Source organism: Myxine glutinosa, chromosome 5 (genome assembly GCF_964187855.1).
Source record: "Myxine glutinosa chromosome 5, kmMyxGlut1.1, whole genome shotgun sequence".
NCBI lineage: Eukaryota > Metazoa > Chordata > Myxini > Myxiniformes > Myxinidae > Myxine > Myxine glutinosa.
This window is the reverse complement of record NC_136265.1, coordinates 86,168,355-86,184,424: the sequence shown is the minus strand read 5'-3', so window position 1 is coordinate 86,184,424 and position 16,070 is coordinate 86,168,355. Positions and strand designations below refer to the sequence as shown.

Genomic DNA, 16,070 nt, shown 5'->3' with positions numbered 1-16,070 from the left:
TCGAACCAACAACCGCGAACTAACTGCTCTCAACCAACTCCACGCAACTCACTCACTCCAACCAACCAAAGTCCTGCCGCGCCTCATATCATTCCGCGGCAGTCACGTCAGCCTTGGCACACTGCCAACCAATCAGTCTCCTCCACCGACTCGCCCAGGTGCACGCCCACTGCGTCACTCCCACTCCCTGCTCCTGGTGTCATTCTGCGTGCTATTCGAGGTGGACAGTCCTCTCCGGAGGTGTAGGTGGCGGCGGCCATTATCAGCGGTGTCCTGGCCTGGTTTCCTTTTGCCGATTCTCTTTCACAGTCATGTCAGGGAAAGGCGTCACTTGGTGTTGCGCTGAGGACTTGTCGGAATGTCTATGTGGTGTGCAGTGCCAAAAGGGACAAAGGTTTGGCTAACCAGGTGAGGACACACAGGGGCGCTACTCTTTAATCCCGAACTCTACTTAACACATGAACCTACTGGTAGATTCACAAGTATACTCCTTACCCGACAAAACGCCGACACATGAACTTATTGCAGTATCAGATTCCTTACCGCGACACCTCGAAGCATGTTACCTACTCAGCTCTACGTATCACTACCCAACAGACATAACAATATATATATATATATACACGAACACACATATAATAACAAGTGAACAAAAAAACGTTTTAGGCCAGAAGCTTGTGATTTTACAACTTGTGATTACAAAAATCTTGTGATTTTACAACGAAGTGTATATTTGAGATCAATTTTATAGATATATATATATATATATATATATATATATATATATATATATATATACATACATATATATATATATACATACATATATACAGTATACATATATATATATATATATACATATACGAGATCATTTTTACCTCCGACACCGAAGGCGGATGGAGGACATGTTTTCACCCATGACTGTCTGTTGTCTGGCTTTGTCTGTCTGCTTTTGAACAGGATGTCTCAAGAAGGTGTGGACAGATCGAGACAAAATTTGGAGGAGAAGTTGGGAATATGCTAAGAAATAAATGATCAGATTTTGTGCAGATCCACATCGGAGAATATTTTTAAATGATTCTTCACCATTGAAAGATGGGGCTAAAACCGATTTATAGCAGGCTATCTAAAAAAGTGAGGTACAGATTTGGACGAAACGGTGGACAGGTTGGGTGTGTGACGAGGATAAATGAATTCAATTTGATTTGAATCTGGATCAAGATTAGATCACTTTTCAGTGATTTTTCACAAATGAGTGACAGGGCCAAAAACTATATATGCAGCAAGATATTTAAAGTTGTGGACGATTTTCGACATAAACAAGGTGGATGTGTTGGTTGGGTGACAAGAACAAGCCGATTCAATTTTGAGTCAGGTTCGGATCCAGATCTGACCTTCAAGTGGGATACAAAACTTAAATTGTTCAGCCTGGCGGAGGTATGCAGACTTGCACGGGATGCTGAGCAACAAAGACATTGGAAGGTAATGTGTGCTCAGCAAACATAAACAAGAGCAACTGTAACGAAAACGGATGAAGTATCGGATAATAATGTTGAAGATAATCATTGCGGTGCCAATTACGATGACGTCACCATGCGTGTACTGTTCTGCAAAACAATTCACTGATGAATGAAGAAGACAAGGGGGCAGATTTACACTGTGTTGCTCAAAGAGAAAAGTTCAATTACCTCGAATATTTCCCCTGCCTGCTCGATTGGAACAACTGCCAGTGAGGGGGGAGAGGAGACTGGGGAGGAGGAAAGAAGACTGGGAGAGGGGGCGAGGAGACTGGGGGAGGGGGAGAGGAGACTGGGGGAGGGGGAGAGGAGACTGGGGGAGGGGGAAAGGAGACTGGGGAGTGGGAGAGGGGTGAGGAGGAGTTGGAAAAGAATGAGGGGAGATGAGTAAAGCGACCTCCACTCTCCCCCGTGTGTGACCCACTCCCCAGTGCAGTGTGCATGATGTGGGAGGGATGGGGGCGGGGAAGTAGAGGATTTGAGCTCTTGAAGTCACATTTTACTTGAGATGTAATTACATATTTCAAACTGTATTTCCGATGTGCCACACATGCATTCACATATTATCAGAAGTAAATACATTGTGTGGAGTACATCATTTGTGGATCTGATAAATTGCCAAGAATCATTTTGTAAAACTGAATGTGCAGATGCAGCATCTAACTCAATATGTCCAAATGTCACACACGTCCATGCCCATGGGGATTCCCATGTGTGACCCCACAGGTGAAATAATAATAGGTGCTAATAAAAGGTGTCCAATTAAAATTAAATCGGAATTGACGATCGTACAAATCAAGGATAATATGATACAACAAGGTATATTATTGTTGGTTAAAATATTTTATATTTAATGATAAAGGTGATAATTGATGTTTGAGAAATTGATTTACCATCGTGGTTATTTCTCAAAGCAATGAAATCATAACGTCATGTATTTTTTCTTAACACCACAGTTCATCATCAAACTGTTTGAATCAAAATGTATCGACATTGACAGAAACCTTCATGAGGATGGTTCTCGAGGAAAGAAGCTTCGGCATCTTTGGGTTCAGGTCGATCCAGGTGAACATCAATGTCGTGCTCAGCTTTCACTTCCACTTTCACAAAGAAATCTGGAAAAAGTAACATATTAAATGCAGGCATCTTGTGTCACATGCAGAGCTGTTTTCATACTCTTAAAATAGATAAATAAATAAAGCATTAAAATCATTGATTTGAGGTCTTCCTTGAAGAGAGAAAATAAAACATTTCCCCACAGGAATACGTTCTGCACAAACTGCTTCTGTTTCTGTATAAATGTTACAAGATGCTTCTTTCCCGACCACAACTTCAGTGGGAATTTCACAACCAACAAAATAGAGAAGGTAAGAAAAATGTAAAGAAGGTGAGGAGAAGGTTTCCTCCCCAAACTACTTTTATTGTCAAAATACATGGACACGTGATCCAACATGCGACTGGTCGATTTTTTTTGACTTGAAAGAACCCTGATGGAAAACTAAATGGCAGAGTGTGGCAGGTTAACAGATTGACAAATACAGAGAGTGAAATGAACAGGCCAAAGCCATGACATGTGACCACATGATAAGGGGAGTGGAAAGGATCAAAAGAGTCAGGAAGTGGAGAAAGGCTCAGGAGTGATTTGGAAAAATCATGTGTTGATGGCTAATTGTATTGAAGGATTGGACTTTCAAGATACTGTCACGTTCACCGGGGGTTAAAGATCCTCCAAGGTGATGGGTGGCCGATCAGCTTAAAATCCGAGGCGTTCAATCAAACAATGGCGGCTCTTCTTTACACGTGCCACGGGAGCGGGGGGAGTTGCTTACCTGGACAGGTATCCACTGGAGCGTCCACGAACCAGGATAATCGAGCAAGACCGACACGGAATTAAAACGCAACCAATAAAGGATTTAATAAAAAATAACTGCAAGACGATGAAAAATGAAAGGTGAGGTAAAAGTAAAATTCCGAAATGGGGATCCTCCACTCAGACACAATTAGACAAGGGAATGATAAATAAATAAAATAATGTTCTTTGTATTTGTTACGGCCGGCACGCAGCTCTGGTCTCCAAGGCTTTTTGGAGTTTGATGGTCATATCCGCAGTGTAGCCACCCCGCGCGGGAAGCACACAAGATGGTGCAGATTCGCTCCCGTAGCCAGCCGCCGGCATGAGGCAAACAGACAAGATAGCCTCCTTTTGTTTGCTCGCTATCTCCTCAGTCTCCGATGACCACCACCGTCAACCAACACCCCCTCCTCCGACGTTGCAAAGGTTTCCCGAGGAGGGAGAGGAGGGAGAGGAGGGAGAGAGGGAGCGAGGGGGGGAGAGAGGGAGGGAGAGGGGGAGGGAGGGAGAGGGGGAGAGAGAGGGGGAGAGAGGGAGGGAGAGGGGGAGAGAGAGGGGGGGAGAGGGGGAGAGAGGGAGAGAGGGAGAGAGGGGGAGAGAGGGGAGGGAGGGGGAGAGAGGGAGAGAGGGAGAGAGGGAGAGAGGGAGAGAAGGGGAGAGGGGGAGAGGGGGAGAGGGGGAGAGGGGGAGAGGGGGAGAGAGGGGAGAGAGGGGGAGAGGGGGAGAGGGGGAGAGGGGGAGAGGGGAGAGAGGGAGAGAGGGAGAGAGGGGGAGAGAGGGGGAGAGGGGGAGAGGGGGAGAGGGGGAGAGAGGGGAGAGAGAGAGAGAGGGGGAGAGAGAGAGGGAGAGGGGGGGGGGGAGAGAGAGAGAGAGGGGGAGAGAGAGAGGGAGAGGGGGGGGGGACGCACCGTCCCCTCTTCTCGCTGACGTCAAACACTCTGTCGTTTCTGTCGGGCTTGTCGGTGTTGTAACATGCCGAGGTCAAGGCTGGCCAAGTGTGCTTCACAAGAACGAAGGGAAAATAACAAGGCCAATCACACACTGGGGATTATTCTTAAGCTCTTCCGAATTAGCATATACGATCACATACATATACGATATACATAATTAGCATATACATATACGAAAAACATAATTAGCATAAACATATACGATATACATAATTAGCATATACATATACGATATACATAATTAGCATATACATATACGATATACATAATTAGCATACATATACGAAAAACATAATTAGCATATACATATACGATATACATAATTAGCATATACATATACGATATACATAATTAGCATATACACATACGATCTTCCCGGAGTTGCGGCCTGATGGATTCCCGACTTAGTTCCTTGACCGCTCTTCTTCTTCCTTTTCTTCTTCTTCTTCGCGATATTCGAGGCAAGCTAATCTGCACAATTATATCTGGACGAAGGCATTTCATGACCTGCACCCCCCTCCCCACAAACGTAACATGCAGTTACGCCTACTTTTCATGGAACCCTTTCTGGATGTGAAAAATTTGAGGTGTCATGGACCTTCCCACTGTGAAATGCAGCACCATTCATGTTTGAACAAAGTAAGGAGCTTCACTCAGTTTTCAGTTATTGTCTGAAAAGAATAATTACAAACGGGCTATTTTTCTTCGGTCAATTTTGTAGTTCAGCGATGCTGCCCAAATGTTTAACCCTTGTGTGCTGCTTTCGCAGATTTGTCACGAGATGAAAATTCTTTTTTTTTGGAAAACGCCAAAAAAAAAAGTAGTTTTTAAATAAAAATTTTGAAAACGAACAAACAAGATGCCGCACACAAAGGATTGAGTGATGTGAAATCCTCCACAGGTGATGGATTGGCAGGTACCTTCATGGACTTCTGTGACTCACTGGGACTGACACAATCTCAATTTCCCAACCCGGATCTCAGTCAACGGAGCATCTTCTCTTCTGGACTTGGTTATGACTAACTTCCCTGAAAATGTCTGCTGCTCTTCTTCTGCTCCAATCGGCTCTTTTGATAATGTGCTTGTTAAAGTGGACATCTCTCTGACCATTCTCAGAGAGCCTCCTCAGCGTCGACGAGTCTGGCATTTCACTCAGGCCAACTGGCACGGTCTTCAAGCAGCCATCAATCATCTGGACTGGTCTCCCATCTCTACTGCCTCTGACATCAACTCATCCTGGGAATTCTTCCAAAGTAAATTGCTCTCTCTCATGCACAGATTTATCCCATCTTGTCTTCAGTTGTCATACACTTCCTCCCGTCCATTGCACACGGAATCTTGTGGTGAGGCTATTGCCCAGAAACAACTTGCTTTCGTCTCCTGGAAAGCAAATCCAACGGAAGGAAATCTCATTTCCTTTCACAAAGCCCGAAACAAGTGTGTGTCCACCCTCAGGAGAGCCAGGAAACAATATCTCTCCGTTCTCAGGACCGAACTCTCTTATCTGTCTCCCTCTTCCAAATCCTACTGGCGGCTGGTCAAATCTGTTTCTGGTGTTTGTTCCCCCTCCATCCCCTCCCTCACCTCAAACGGCCACACGGCTGACTCCGCACGTGAAAAAGCTGAATGCCTCAACTCTGTGTTTGCCTCTAAATCTTGTGTCCCAAACCCATCCCTCTCTGTACCCACCGTACCCAGTCGTACCCAGCTGCTCCTGGACTCCGTGTCCTTTCCTCCTGACAAGGTGGAAAAGTTTCTGTCAACCCTCGACTCTGATTCTGATTCTGCAACTGGACCTGACGGCATCAGCCCACGGGTCCTAAAATCATATTCTTCCGCTCTTTCACTCCCTCTCTCTGTTCTCTTCACCCTCTCTTTTGCTCAAGGTCATCTTCCATCTGCTTGGAAATCTGCCAACATCACCGCTTTGCACAAAAAAGGTGCAAAAACAGATCCCAGCAACTACAGACCCACGCTCACCTTCACTCTCTGCTCACAGACCAATCAGCCTTCTCCCAATTATCAGCAAAGTCATGGAATCCATCATTGCTTCAGATATGAAATCTTTCCTCTTCTCCAATGGCTTGATCTCTGATCATCAATTTGGTTTCAGACCTGGCCACTCTACTCTGGACATGCTGCTTCTGCTTTCTCAACAATGGATGGAGGTCCTCAATGCCAAACAGGAAATTAGAGCAGTCTCCCTTGACATATCACGTGCCTTCGATACGGTCTGGCACCCCGCTCTGCTCACCAAACTCTCCTCTTTTGGTATCCATGGAAATCTCCACGCATGGCTGGCGGACTTCCTCTCTAGTCGGTCAACGTGTGGCCCTGAATGGGTTTCTCTCATCTCCTCTTCCTGTTCAGGCTGGAGTTCCCCAAGGCAGTGTTCTGGGCCCTGTGCTTTTTCTGGTCTTCATCAATGATCTCTCTGACTCTCTTGAACATCCTCTCTATCTCTTTGCTGACGACTCTACTCACTGTCGCTCCATTCTTCATCCCTCAGATCGGCAGTCTGCAGCCTCCTCACTCTCTGCAGACCTGGACAAAATCACAGACTGGGCAAACACGTGGAACATGTCTTTCAATCCTGACAAATCTCACACTCTTACGATGTCTCTCCGAAAAGACCGACTGGACAACCCTCCCATCCACTTTCTGAATAATCCTCTCCAAGAAGTTCTGTCACTCAAGCTTTTGGGTCTCACTATCTGCCATGATCTTTCCTGGGAAAACAACATTTCAAATCTGGCCTCCAAAGCCAGTCACCGACTGGGCATCCTCCGTCGTGCGAAGTCCTTCCTTGGCACACCTGAGCTCCTCACCACATACAAGGCTTTCATCCGCAGGTCAATGGAATACTGCTCTCCCCTCTGGGCTGGTGCTCCTGCCTCACACCTACCTCGTCTTCACGCTGTTGAAACCAAAGCATTCAGAATCATTGGAATCTCCCACGATGAAGCTAACTCCAAGGGCCTCTCACTCACTCACCGCAGGCAGGTTGGTGGTCTTTCCGTCTTCTACCGACTCCTCTCTGGCCTTGCCCCCCCAGCTCTCTCTGGGCTCTGTCCCGCAAATATTCCTACAGGTCGCACAAGATCTGCCTGCAAACCTCTTTTGGTTAAACTGCCAAAATCAAGACTCTCTGCTCACCTTCACTCCTTCATTCCTCTTTTCTCCCACCTCTGGAACAAACTCCCTCACTCTCTTCAATCCCACTCCACCCTCCAAGTCTTTAAAACAGCTGTTCACCACCATCTCTTATCTTCCCCCATCCAAAACCTTGATGTTTTCTACCCCCGCTAATTTCACCCCAATTCCACTTTTTTGAAATACCAACTTCTGTCCAGGAAGTCCTTGGTGGCCTTGTGTTTTATACTTCTCCCTCCCCCCCCCCCCCCCTTCCCATGCCTCCTCCCCCCAAGCCCTCTCCCTTCCACACATCTCCCTGCTCTCGGATGTTGTGTTTGTGTGCTTCCCCTTCTCTCCCCATCTCGTCTTCCGCTCCCTCTTTTTGGGTATTTGGTTTGTCTGGTTGATTTGTTTGTGAAGTAAATGTTAGCTCTTTCACGAGCCTCGATTCAGTATACAAAAAAAAAAAAAAAAAAAAAAAAAAAAAAAAAAAAAAAAAGGGTTGTATCTTGGTCGATTTTCTTTTTTGAGGAATTGTGTGTCATTCCCACATAGGAAGTCTTCCGACTTCGTGAAAAATCGTCAATTCAATTTCAAATTTTATATCACATTTCAAATTGGCCACTATGTATTAGATTATATCAAATTCATGAAAATGAAAAAAAAACACCGTCATCTTCTTCACAGCCACTTCAAAATAATTTTCCCAGAAAATGTCTCCCCCACTTTTCAAAAGCGATCAACGCCCCTGTATGGGCCTATCACATTCACGACACAGACAGGTGAGTGGTGTGACTTTCTTATCCTGTCTCCTTTCTGGTCTTCTCTTTCCATGCGTTGTGCCCCCCCCTCCCCCCCCACCACTCCTCGCCATCACCCTCTCACCCCTCCTACCCCCAGGTTTCTGCAGTTCTGCAGGGAACACGTCCCACAGCAACACCCCATGGTGAAATTCCCAAAATACAGGAAACCTGTTCACCTTCACCGTTTCATTCCCCTTGTTCAACCACTTGTGGAAACAACTTCCACATTCTCTTCAATCTCATTCTTCCCTCCAAGTCTTCAAGACAGCTGTTCATCACAATCTCAGATCATGCTCTCTATCCAACCATGATCTTTTCCACCCCAAGCGACCCCATCATTGCGAATTTGGGGTGTTTTAACGGGGGTAGAAAAGATCAAGGTTTTGGACGGGGGAAGACGAAGAGATTGTGGCGAAAAGCTGTTTTTAAGACCTGGAGGGAGGAGAGGGATTGAAGAGAGTGATGGAGTTATTCCAGAGGCAGGAGAAAAGAGGAATGAAAGAGTGAAGGTGAGCAGAGAGTCTTGATTTTGGCAGTTTCACCAGAAGAGGGCTGCTGGCAGTTCTTGTGCGACCTGCAGGAATATTTGGGGGAACTTTCCATTTTATTCGTTCCTTTCTGCTCGAGGTGTTTCAGGAGCCTTTTTCAATAACAAAAAAAAAGCACATGAAACAAACACAGACCTCATTAGAAGTGATGTCAATCACACAACTCACCATTCGGCTTGTCACATTGCTCCTCCTCCTCCTCCAGACCAAAGGAGTTCACATCCTCTATTTTTATCTGCAGAATCTCAGGAAATCCTTCCAGCTCCTCAACCTTCATTCCACACACCAGCACTGTCCGCTGTTCCGATTCCGGCTGCACATGACAGGAATCCTTCTCACAGCCAACTTGAGCGTCCATGGTGGGTGACCCTTCAGAGGAGGGAAACATACCACTCTTCCTCATGTTTAGTCCACTCTGCGTACCTTGATCTGACAAAGTGCCAATATGTGAAATACCTCCATACTTGAGACCTTATCTTTTGCTTAAATCAGTTGCAGAACTTTAAACTTTCACCACACACCAACGCACCACACACCAACGCACCACACACCAACGCACACCCAGTAACCCCCCCCCCCCGCCCCCCCCCCCGAAAAACAAAATTGCATGTCCGAAGACAACACTGTAAATTGCATATTCATGTGAATGTTGATTTGGCCGCATCTGAAAAATTAAAAAGCCTCGATATTTATGTAAAATCTGGGCCTGTTCTGCAATTTTATGATGAAGACATTCAATGGTGAGAAGGCCTCAAACACGAGCACAGGGGATGTGTATGAAGGAGGATTTATGCTCACATGTAATCCATGCCACAGGTGTGCTGATATGCAGACAGTTTCCCCACATTAATAACTTTCAGGTAATAAATAAGAAACCACTTTACATAAAATCGGATGGAACAACAACATTCCTCTGGAACATGTCCGTGGGAATTCAGTTCATGTTCATCACACTGGGAAGTAGGACTGAATCACCTGTATTACAGGTTTCGAAGAAGAGCATTTGTATCATTAGATAGTTTGAACACGAGGAAAGTGAAGTTACTTTGGAAATTAAATGAGCGTATTTACACAGGAAAGAGGAAGAAGAATCGGCAATTCCCAAAATTCAAAACGTGAGGGGGAAGAGGTTGCCAGACGGTACTTTCACACAGAGAGAGAAAGATTTGTCAGGATTGAAGGAAATATTTCAAGTGTTTGACCAGTTTGTGATTTGTTTAGACCTGGAAAAAACACCACAATAAATCTATCCGAACACGATATGGACCTCAACACCCAATCCCATTGGCAGAGAAAAAACCCTTGGGGGGGGGGGGGAGGGGGGAGGGGGACAAATTAAGTAGCTGCAAACTCCATCATGTGACATTTTGGTTGAGATTGGATGAGGAACAACCAAATGTATCAAGGTCAAAAATGGTCAGACAGACAATCAGACAGACAAACAGACAGATACACTAAATTGCCTATTTTAGTACGATATATTAGGCTCTGGGCTGTGGCCTTCTTTATTCCTCGAGAAAATCCTATCAACTATTTTATTATTTTAAATTAAAAAATTAAAAAAAAGATATTTAAAAAATCAACCTATCAGTTGAGCAGAACCACTGAGGTGCCAGACTGCCATGGCCAATGATACTTCCTTTGGCATTGACTTCTTTCCTTTTGAGGCCAGGAAGACTACGTCTTGGGTAATGAAGATGTTTAAAACCCGAAATCTCCACAACTCTTGCTCCACTCACAAAGATGTTTAAAACCCGAAATCTCCACAACTCTTGCTCCACTCACAAAGATGTTTAAAACCCGAAATCTCCACAACTCTTCCTCTACTCACGAAGATGTTTAAAATCCGAAATCTCCAAAACTCTTCCTCCACTCACAAAGATGTTTAAAATCAGAAATCTCCACAACTCTTGCTCCACTCACAAAGATGTTTAAAACCCGAAATGTCCACAACTCTTGCTCCACTCACAAAGATGTTTAAACCCGAAATCTCCACAACTCTTCCTCTACTCACAAAGATGTTTAAACCCGAAATCTCCACAACTCTTGCTCCACTCACAAAGATGTTTAAAACCCGAAATCTCCACAACTCTTGCTCCACTCACAAAGATGTTTAAAACCCGAAATCTCCACAACTCTTCCTCTACTCACGAAGATGTTTAAAATCCGAAATCTCCAAAACTCTTCCTCCACTCACAAAGATGTTTAAAACCCGAAATCTCCACAACTCTTGCTCCACTCACAAAGATGTTTAAAACCCGAAATCTCCACAACTCTTCCTCTACTCACGAAGATGTTTAAAATCCGAAATCTCCAAAACTCTTCCTCCACTCACAAAGATGTTTAAAATCAGAAATCTCCACAACTCTTCCTCGACTCACGAAGATGTTTAAAACCCGAAATCTCCACAACTCTTGCTCCACTCACAAAGATGTTTAAAACCCGAAATCTCCACAACTCTTGCTCCACTCACAAAGATGTTTAAACCCGAAATCTCCACAACTCTTGCTCCACTCACAAAGATGTTTAAAACCCGAAATCTCCACAACTCTTGCTCCACTCACAAAGATGTTTAAAACCCGAAATCTCCACAACTCTTGCTCCACTCACAAAGATGTTTAAAACCCGAAATCTCCACAACTCTTGCTCCACTCACAAAGATGTTTAAAACCCGAAATCTCCACAACTCTTGCTCCACTCACAAAGATGTTTAAAACCCGAAATCTCCACAACTCTTCCTCTACTCACGAAGATGTTTAAAATCCGAAATCTCCAAAACTCTTGCTCCACTCACGAAGATGTTTAAACCCCCAAATCTCCACAACTCTTCCTCCACTCACAAAGATGTTTAAAACCCGAAATCTCCACAACTCTTGCTCCACTCACAAAGATGTTTAAAACCCGAAATCTCCACAACTCTTCCTCTACTCACGAAGATGTTTAAAATCCGAAATCTCCAAAACTCTTCCTCAACTCACGAAGATGTTTAAAACCCGAAATCTCCACAACTCTTCCTCTACTCACGAAGATGTTTAAAATCCGAAATCTCCACAACTCTTGCTCCACTCACAAAGATGTTTAAACCCGAAATCTCCACAACTCTTGCTCCACTCACAAAGATGTTTAAACCCGAAATCTCCACAACTCTTGCTCCACTCACAAAGATGTTTAAAACCCGAAATCTCCACAACTCTTCCTCCACTCACAAAGATGTTTAAAACCCGAAATCTCCACAACTCTTGCTCCACTCACAAAGATGTTTAAAACCCGAAATCTCCACAACTCTTCCTCCACTCACAAAGATGTTTAAAATCCGAAATCTCCACAACTCTTCCTCCACTCACAAAGATATTTAAAATCCGAAATCTCCACAACTCTTCCTCCACTCACGAAGATGTTTAAAACCCCAAATCTCCACAACTCTTCCTCTTCTCACGAAGATGTTTAAAACCCCAAATCTCCACAACTCTTCCTCTGCTCACAAAGATGTTTAAAACCCGAAATCTGCACAACTCTTCCTCTACTCACGAAGATGTTTAAAACCCGAAATCTCCAAAACTCTTCCTCAACTCACGAAGATGTTTAAAACCCGAAATCTCCACAACTCTTCCTCTACTCACGAAGATGTTTAAAACCCGAAATCTCCACAACTCTTCCTCTACTCACGAAGATGTTTAAAACCCCAAATCTCCACAACTCTTCCTCTGCTCACAAAGATGTTTAAAACCCGAAATCTGCACAACTCTTCCTCTACTCACGAAGATGTTTAAAACCCGAAATCTCCAAAACTCTTCCTCAACTCACGAAGATGTTTAAAACCCGAAATCTCCACAACTCTTCCTCTACTCACAAAGATGTTTAAAACCCGAAATCTCCACAACTCTTCCTCTACTCACGAAGATGTTTAAAACCCCAAATCTCCACAACTCTTCCTTGACTCACGAAGATGTTTAAAACCCGAAATCTCCACAACTCTTGCTCCACTCACAAAGATGTTTAAAACCCGAAATCTCCACAACTCTTCCTCTACTCACGAAGATGTTTAAACCCCCAAATCTCCACAACTCTTCCTCGACTCACGAAGATGTTTAAAACCCCAAATCTCCACAACTCTTCCTCTACTCACAAAGATGTTTAAAACCCCAAATCTCCACAACTCTTCCTCTACTCACGAAGATGTTTAAAACCCCAAATCTCCACAACTCTTCCTCGACTCACGAAGATGTTTAAAACCCCAAATCTCCACAACTCTTCCTCTACTCACGAAGATGTCTAAAACCCCAAATCTCCAAAACTCTTCCTCTACTCACAAAGATGTCTAAAACCCGAAATCTCCACAACTCTTCCTCGACACACGAAGATGTTTAAATCCCCAAATCTCCACAACTCTTCCTCGACTCACGAAGATGTTTAAATCCCCAAATCTCCACAACTCTTCCTCGACTCACGAAGATGTTTAAAACCCCAAATCTCCACAACTCTTCCTCTACTCACAAAGATGTTAAAATCCCCAAATCTCCACAACTCTTCCTCGACACACGAAGATGTTTAAATCCCCAAATCTCCACAACTCTTCCTCGACTCACGAAGATGTTTAAAACCCCAAATCTCCACAACTCTTCCTCTACTCACAAATATGTTAAAAACCTCAAATCTCCACAACTCTTCCTCTGGCTCTACTCACGAAGATGTTTAAAACCCCAAATCGCAACAACTCTTCCCCTACTGACGGTCACGACTCACTTTGTTTTAAAAAATAAATAAAAAGTTTCTGTCGCCGTGCAGCATTTCCCATGAACCAGATCCACGCTTGATTCGCGCCGACTCTTCTTCTTCTCCATTTCTGACTTTTTCCTTCTTCTCTTTTCTATTCCATGTTACTTCTACGTCTATCGAATCCTCTCGATCGTTATCTCATCCTATCGCTTATTAACCTCGTTACTTCTAGTTTAAAAGTTTTATTCACAAAAATATTAAATCCTGAATAAAAACGAGGAGGAACAAAGGAGGTTTGACATGCCCAGCTAGAGGATACACCTTCCTCGAGGTGTCTTGAAGACTTGGAGAGAAGATTGATTCCGAAGCTTGAAATTCGGTTGAACACCAATGGTGATGGAACGTCACTTGAGGGTTGAGAACCACCGAAGGTTGTGGACATGTGGTTGTTGTTGGGTCATGAGTGCAACCTGTGACTGCTGGTTTGTATCATTGCTGAGAATGTTGATGTGCCGATGATGCAGTGCCCCCTGCTGGTTTGTATCATTGCTGAGAATGTGGATGTGCCGATGATGCAGTGCCCCCTGCTGGTTTGTATCATTGCTGAGAATGTGGATGTGCCGATGATGCAGTGCCCCCTGCTGGTTTGTGTCGTTGTTGAGAGCGAGACTGTTTTTCTGTGTCTGTTGTTTCAGACGCTCGTATAAAAGGACACGGAGCCGTTTGTTTCCGGACACGTTTCCACGTCCGTCACTTCCGGCCCGGAGGTCACTCCGGAAGTGCATGTGCACAGTTCCACATGCCACAGTGTTGTGGTCATGCCACAGTCATACACTAGGCGGTGTTATCAGCACAAGCCACCTGTCTCCCTTTTTCAACATTGCTAATATCATGTGATGCAATTTATTCTTCCGAAATTTCGAAAAGAGATGTAAACTGGGAACACAACATAACAATATTCTGGCTAAATTATAACATAGGATTATGCCAGGAGCTGAACATTTCAACCAATCAATGACATCAAATCAATAACTAAATGCCCTTGCTGACGTTGCTGTTACTTGTAAGAGTTCACAGATCGAGTCTGTTTGGGGGTTTTGACAGTCTTCCACTGCGGGAGAAAACAGGCCTCCTGTGTGAGAGAGGCTCTGACCATGGCCGGTGTTCAGGGTGTGCTGCAGGTCCTCCCTGCTGGTGTGCTCACTCTCCAAATTCTTCTTAGCATTGCAGCCCTCAGGCTCAATGGCAGGTTTGTCTTCACTTTGCACATCCTGTCTTGTGATGCTCCGGTTGTGCCTTTCCTCCGCCAGCCCATCGAGGGCTGTCCATAACAGGGAGGTGGTGCTGACTCAGCTACTCTCAGGTCCACGCGATTGCGGTGATACAGGGCACCCTCCACATCTACGAGATAGGAGCGTGGGGCAACCTGTTGCACGCAGGTTCCTATTTTCCCGCGACCAGTTTGGTCTCCAGGCAGTAGTTTCATATGGATGTACTCACCAACATTTAGTTCAGGTAAGTCTCTGGCTGACCTGTCATTGCTGAGCTTGGATATCTGCTTTTTTTGACGCAGTTTCTCCAAAACACCTGGCACAACACAAGGCTCGAGCAACTTGTTGGTCACAGGTAAAGTTGTTTTCAGCCTTCTTGACATCAAGCGCTGCGCTGGGCTACTATCCATGCCCTCCATCGGTGGTGTTCCTCCACTGGAGTATGGCCTTCCAGGGGTCATTGCCATCACACGTGGCTTTCTTGCACAGGTTCTTTACGATTTTGATGGCAGACTGAGCTTTGCCATTGGCTTATCATGGAGAGGATGTGAGATGCTCGAATTCCCATTCGATGGTAAAGCGTCTGAATTGCTCGCCTGCAAATTGAGGCCCATTGTCAGAGATTACATGGTCCGGTTGACCGTGACGTGCGAATTGTGCCTTGCATCGCCGGATTGTTGTCTCAGCAGTCAGGTCTGGGACCAGCTCAATTTCCCAGAAGTCAGAATAGTGATCGACCATCAGGAGGAAGTCTTTCCCAATGTACTTGAATAAGTCCATGCTGATGATCTGCCAGGGCCGTGTGGGAAACTCGTGCGACATCATCGTCTCCTTTTGCTGCTCATGTGCATATTCATTGCACACTGAACATTTACTGACAAAGTATTTGATCTCTGCTTGCATGTTTGGCCAGAAGAGAGTATCGCATGCTTGCCTGTCGCATGCTTCCCCTCCAATGTGGCTGGAGTGGATTCGTGCCAGCATCTCTGGGCGCAAAGACTTCGGTATGATAACTCTCTAACCTTTGAACAGCACGCCATTCTGCACACTGATTTCATCTCTGCATAGCCAATAATCTCTGACAGCAAGAGATGTCTCCTCTCTCTGGTCAGGCCACCTGACAAAGACAACAGCTTTTAATGCTTGCAGGTATTCGTCTCTGTCTGTGTGCTGTCTGATCTGAAGCAGGCGTCGATCAGTGACGTACAGGTAATCTGCCTGATTGATCTGCTCCACATCATACTGCTCCTGCTGCATGCTACAAACTGTGTGTCGCTC

The 16,070-nt window shown here is 44.9% G+C and overlaps 1 protein-coding gene across 7 annotated transcripts in view; it reads right to left on the bottom strand.

Moving 5' to 3' along the window:
• LOC137410973 (uncharacterized) overlaps window positions 1-13,751 on the bottom strand; it is a 36,319-nt gene extending 22,568 nt beyond the window's left edge. Inside the window, exons 1-3 of one of the 7 annotated variants that reach the window (XM_078778245.1) lie at window positions 13,549-13,751; window positions 8,974-9,174; window positions 2,522-2,632 (exon numbers count right to left, since the gene is read on the bottom strand). In XM_078778245.1, coding sequence (XP_078634371.1) covers window positions 2,522-2,632; window positions 8,974-9,174; window positions 13,549-13,600 — 364 coding nt within the window. In that variant the 5' untranslated portion in view covers window positions 13,601-13,751. Of the gene's footprint in view, window positions 1-2,446; window positions 2,633-8,973; window positions 9,175-13,437 lie in introns of all 7 variants that reach the window. The other 6 variants (XM_078778249.1, XM_078778248.1, XM_078778250.1 and 3 more) reach the window with 6 other exon arrangements.
• Window positions 13,752-16,070: the final 2,319 nt, after the last annotated feature.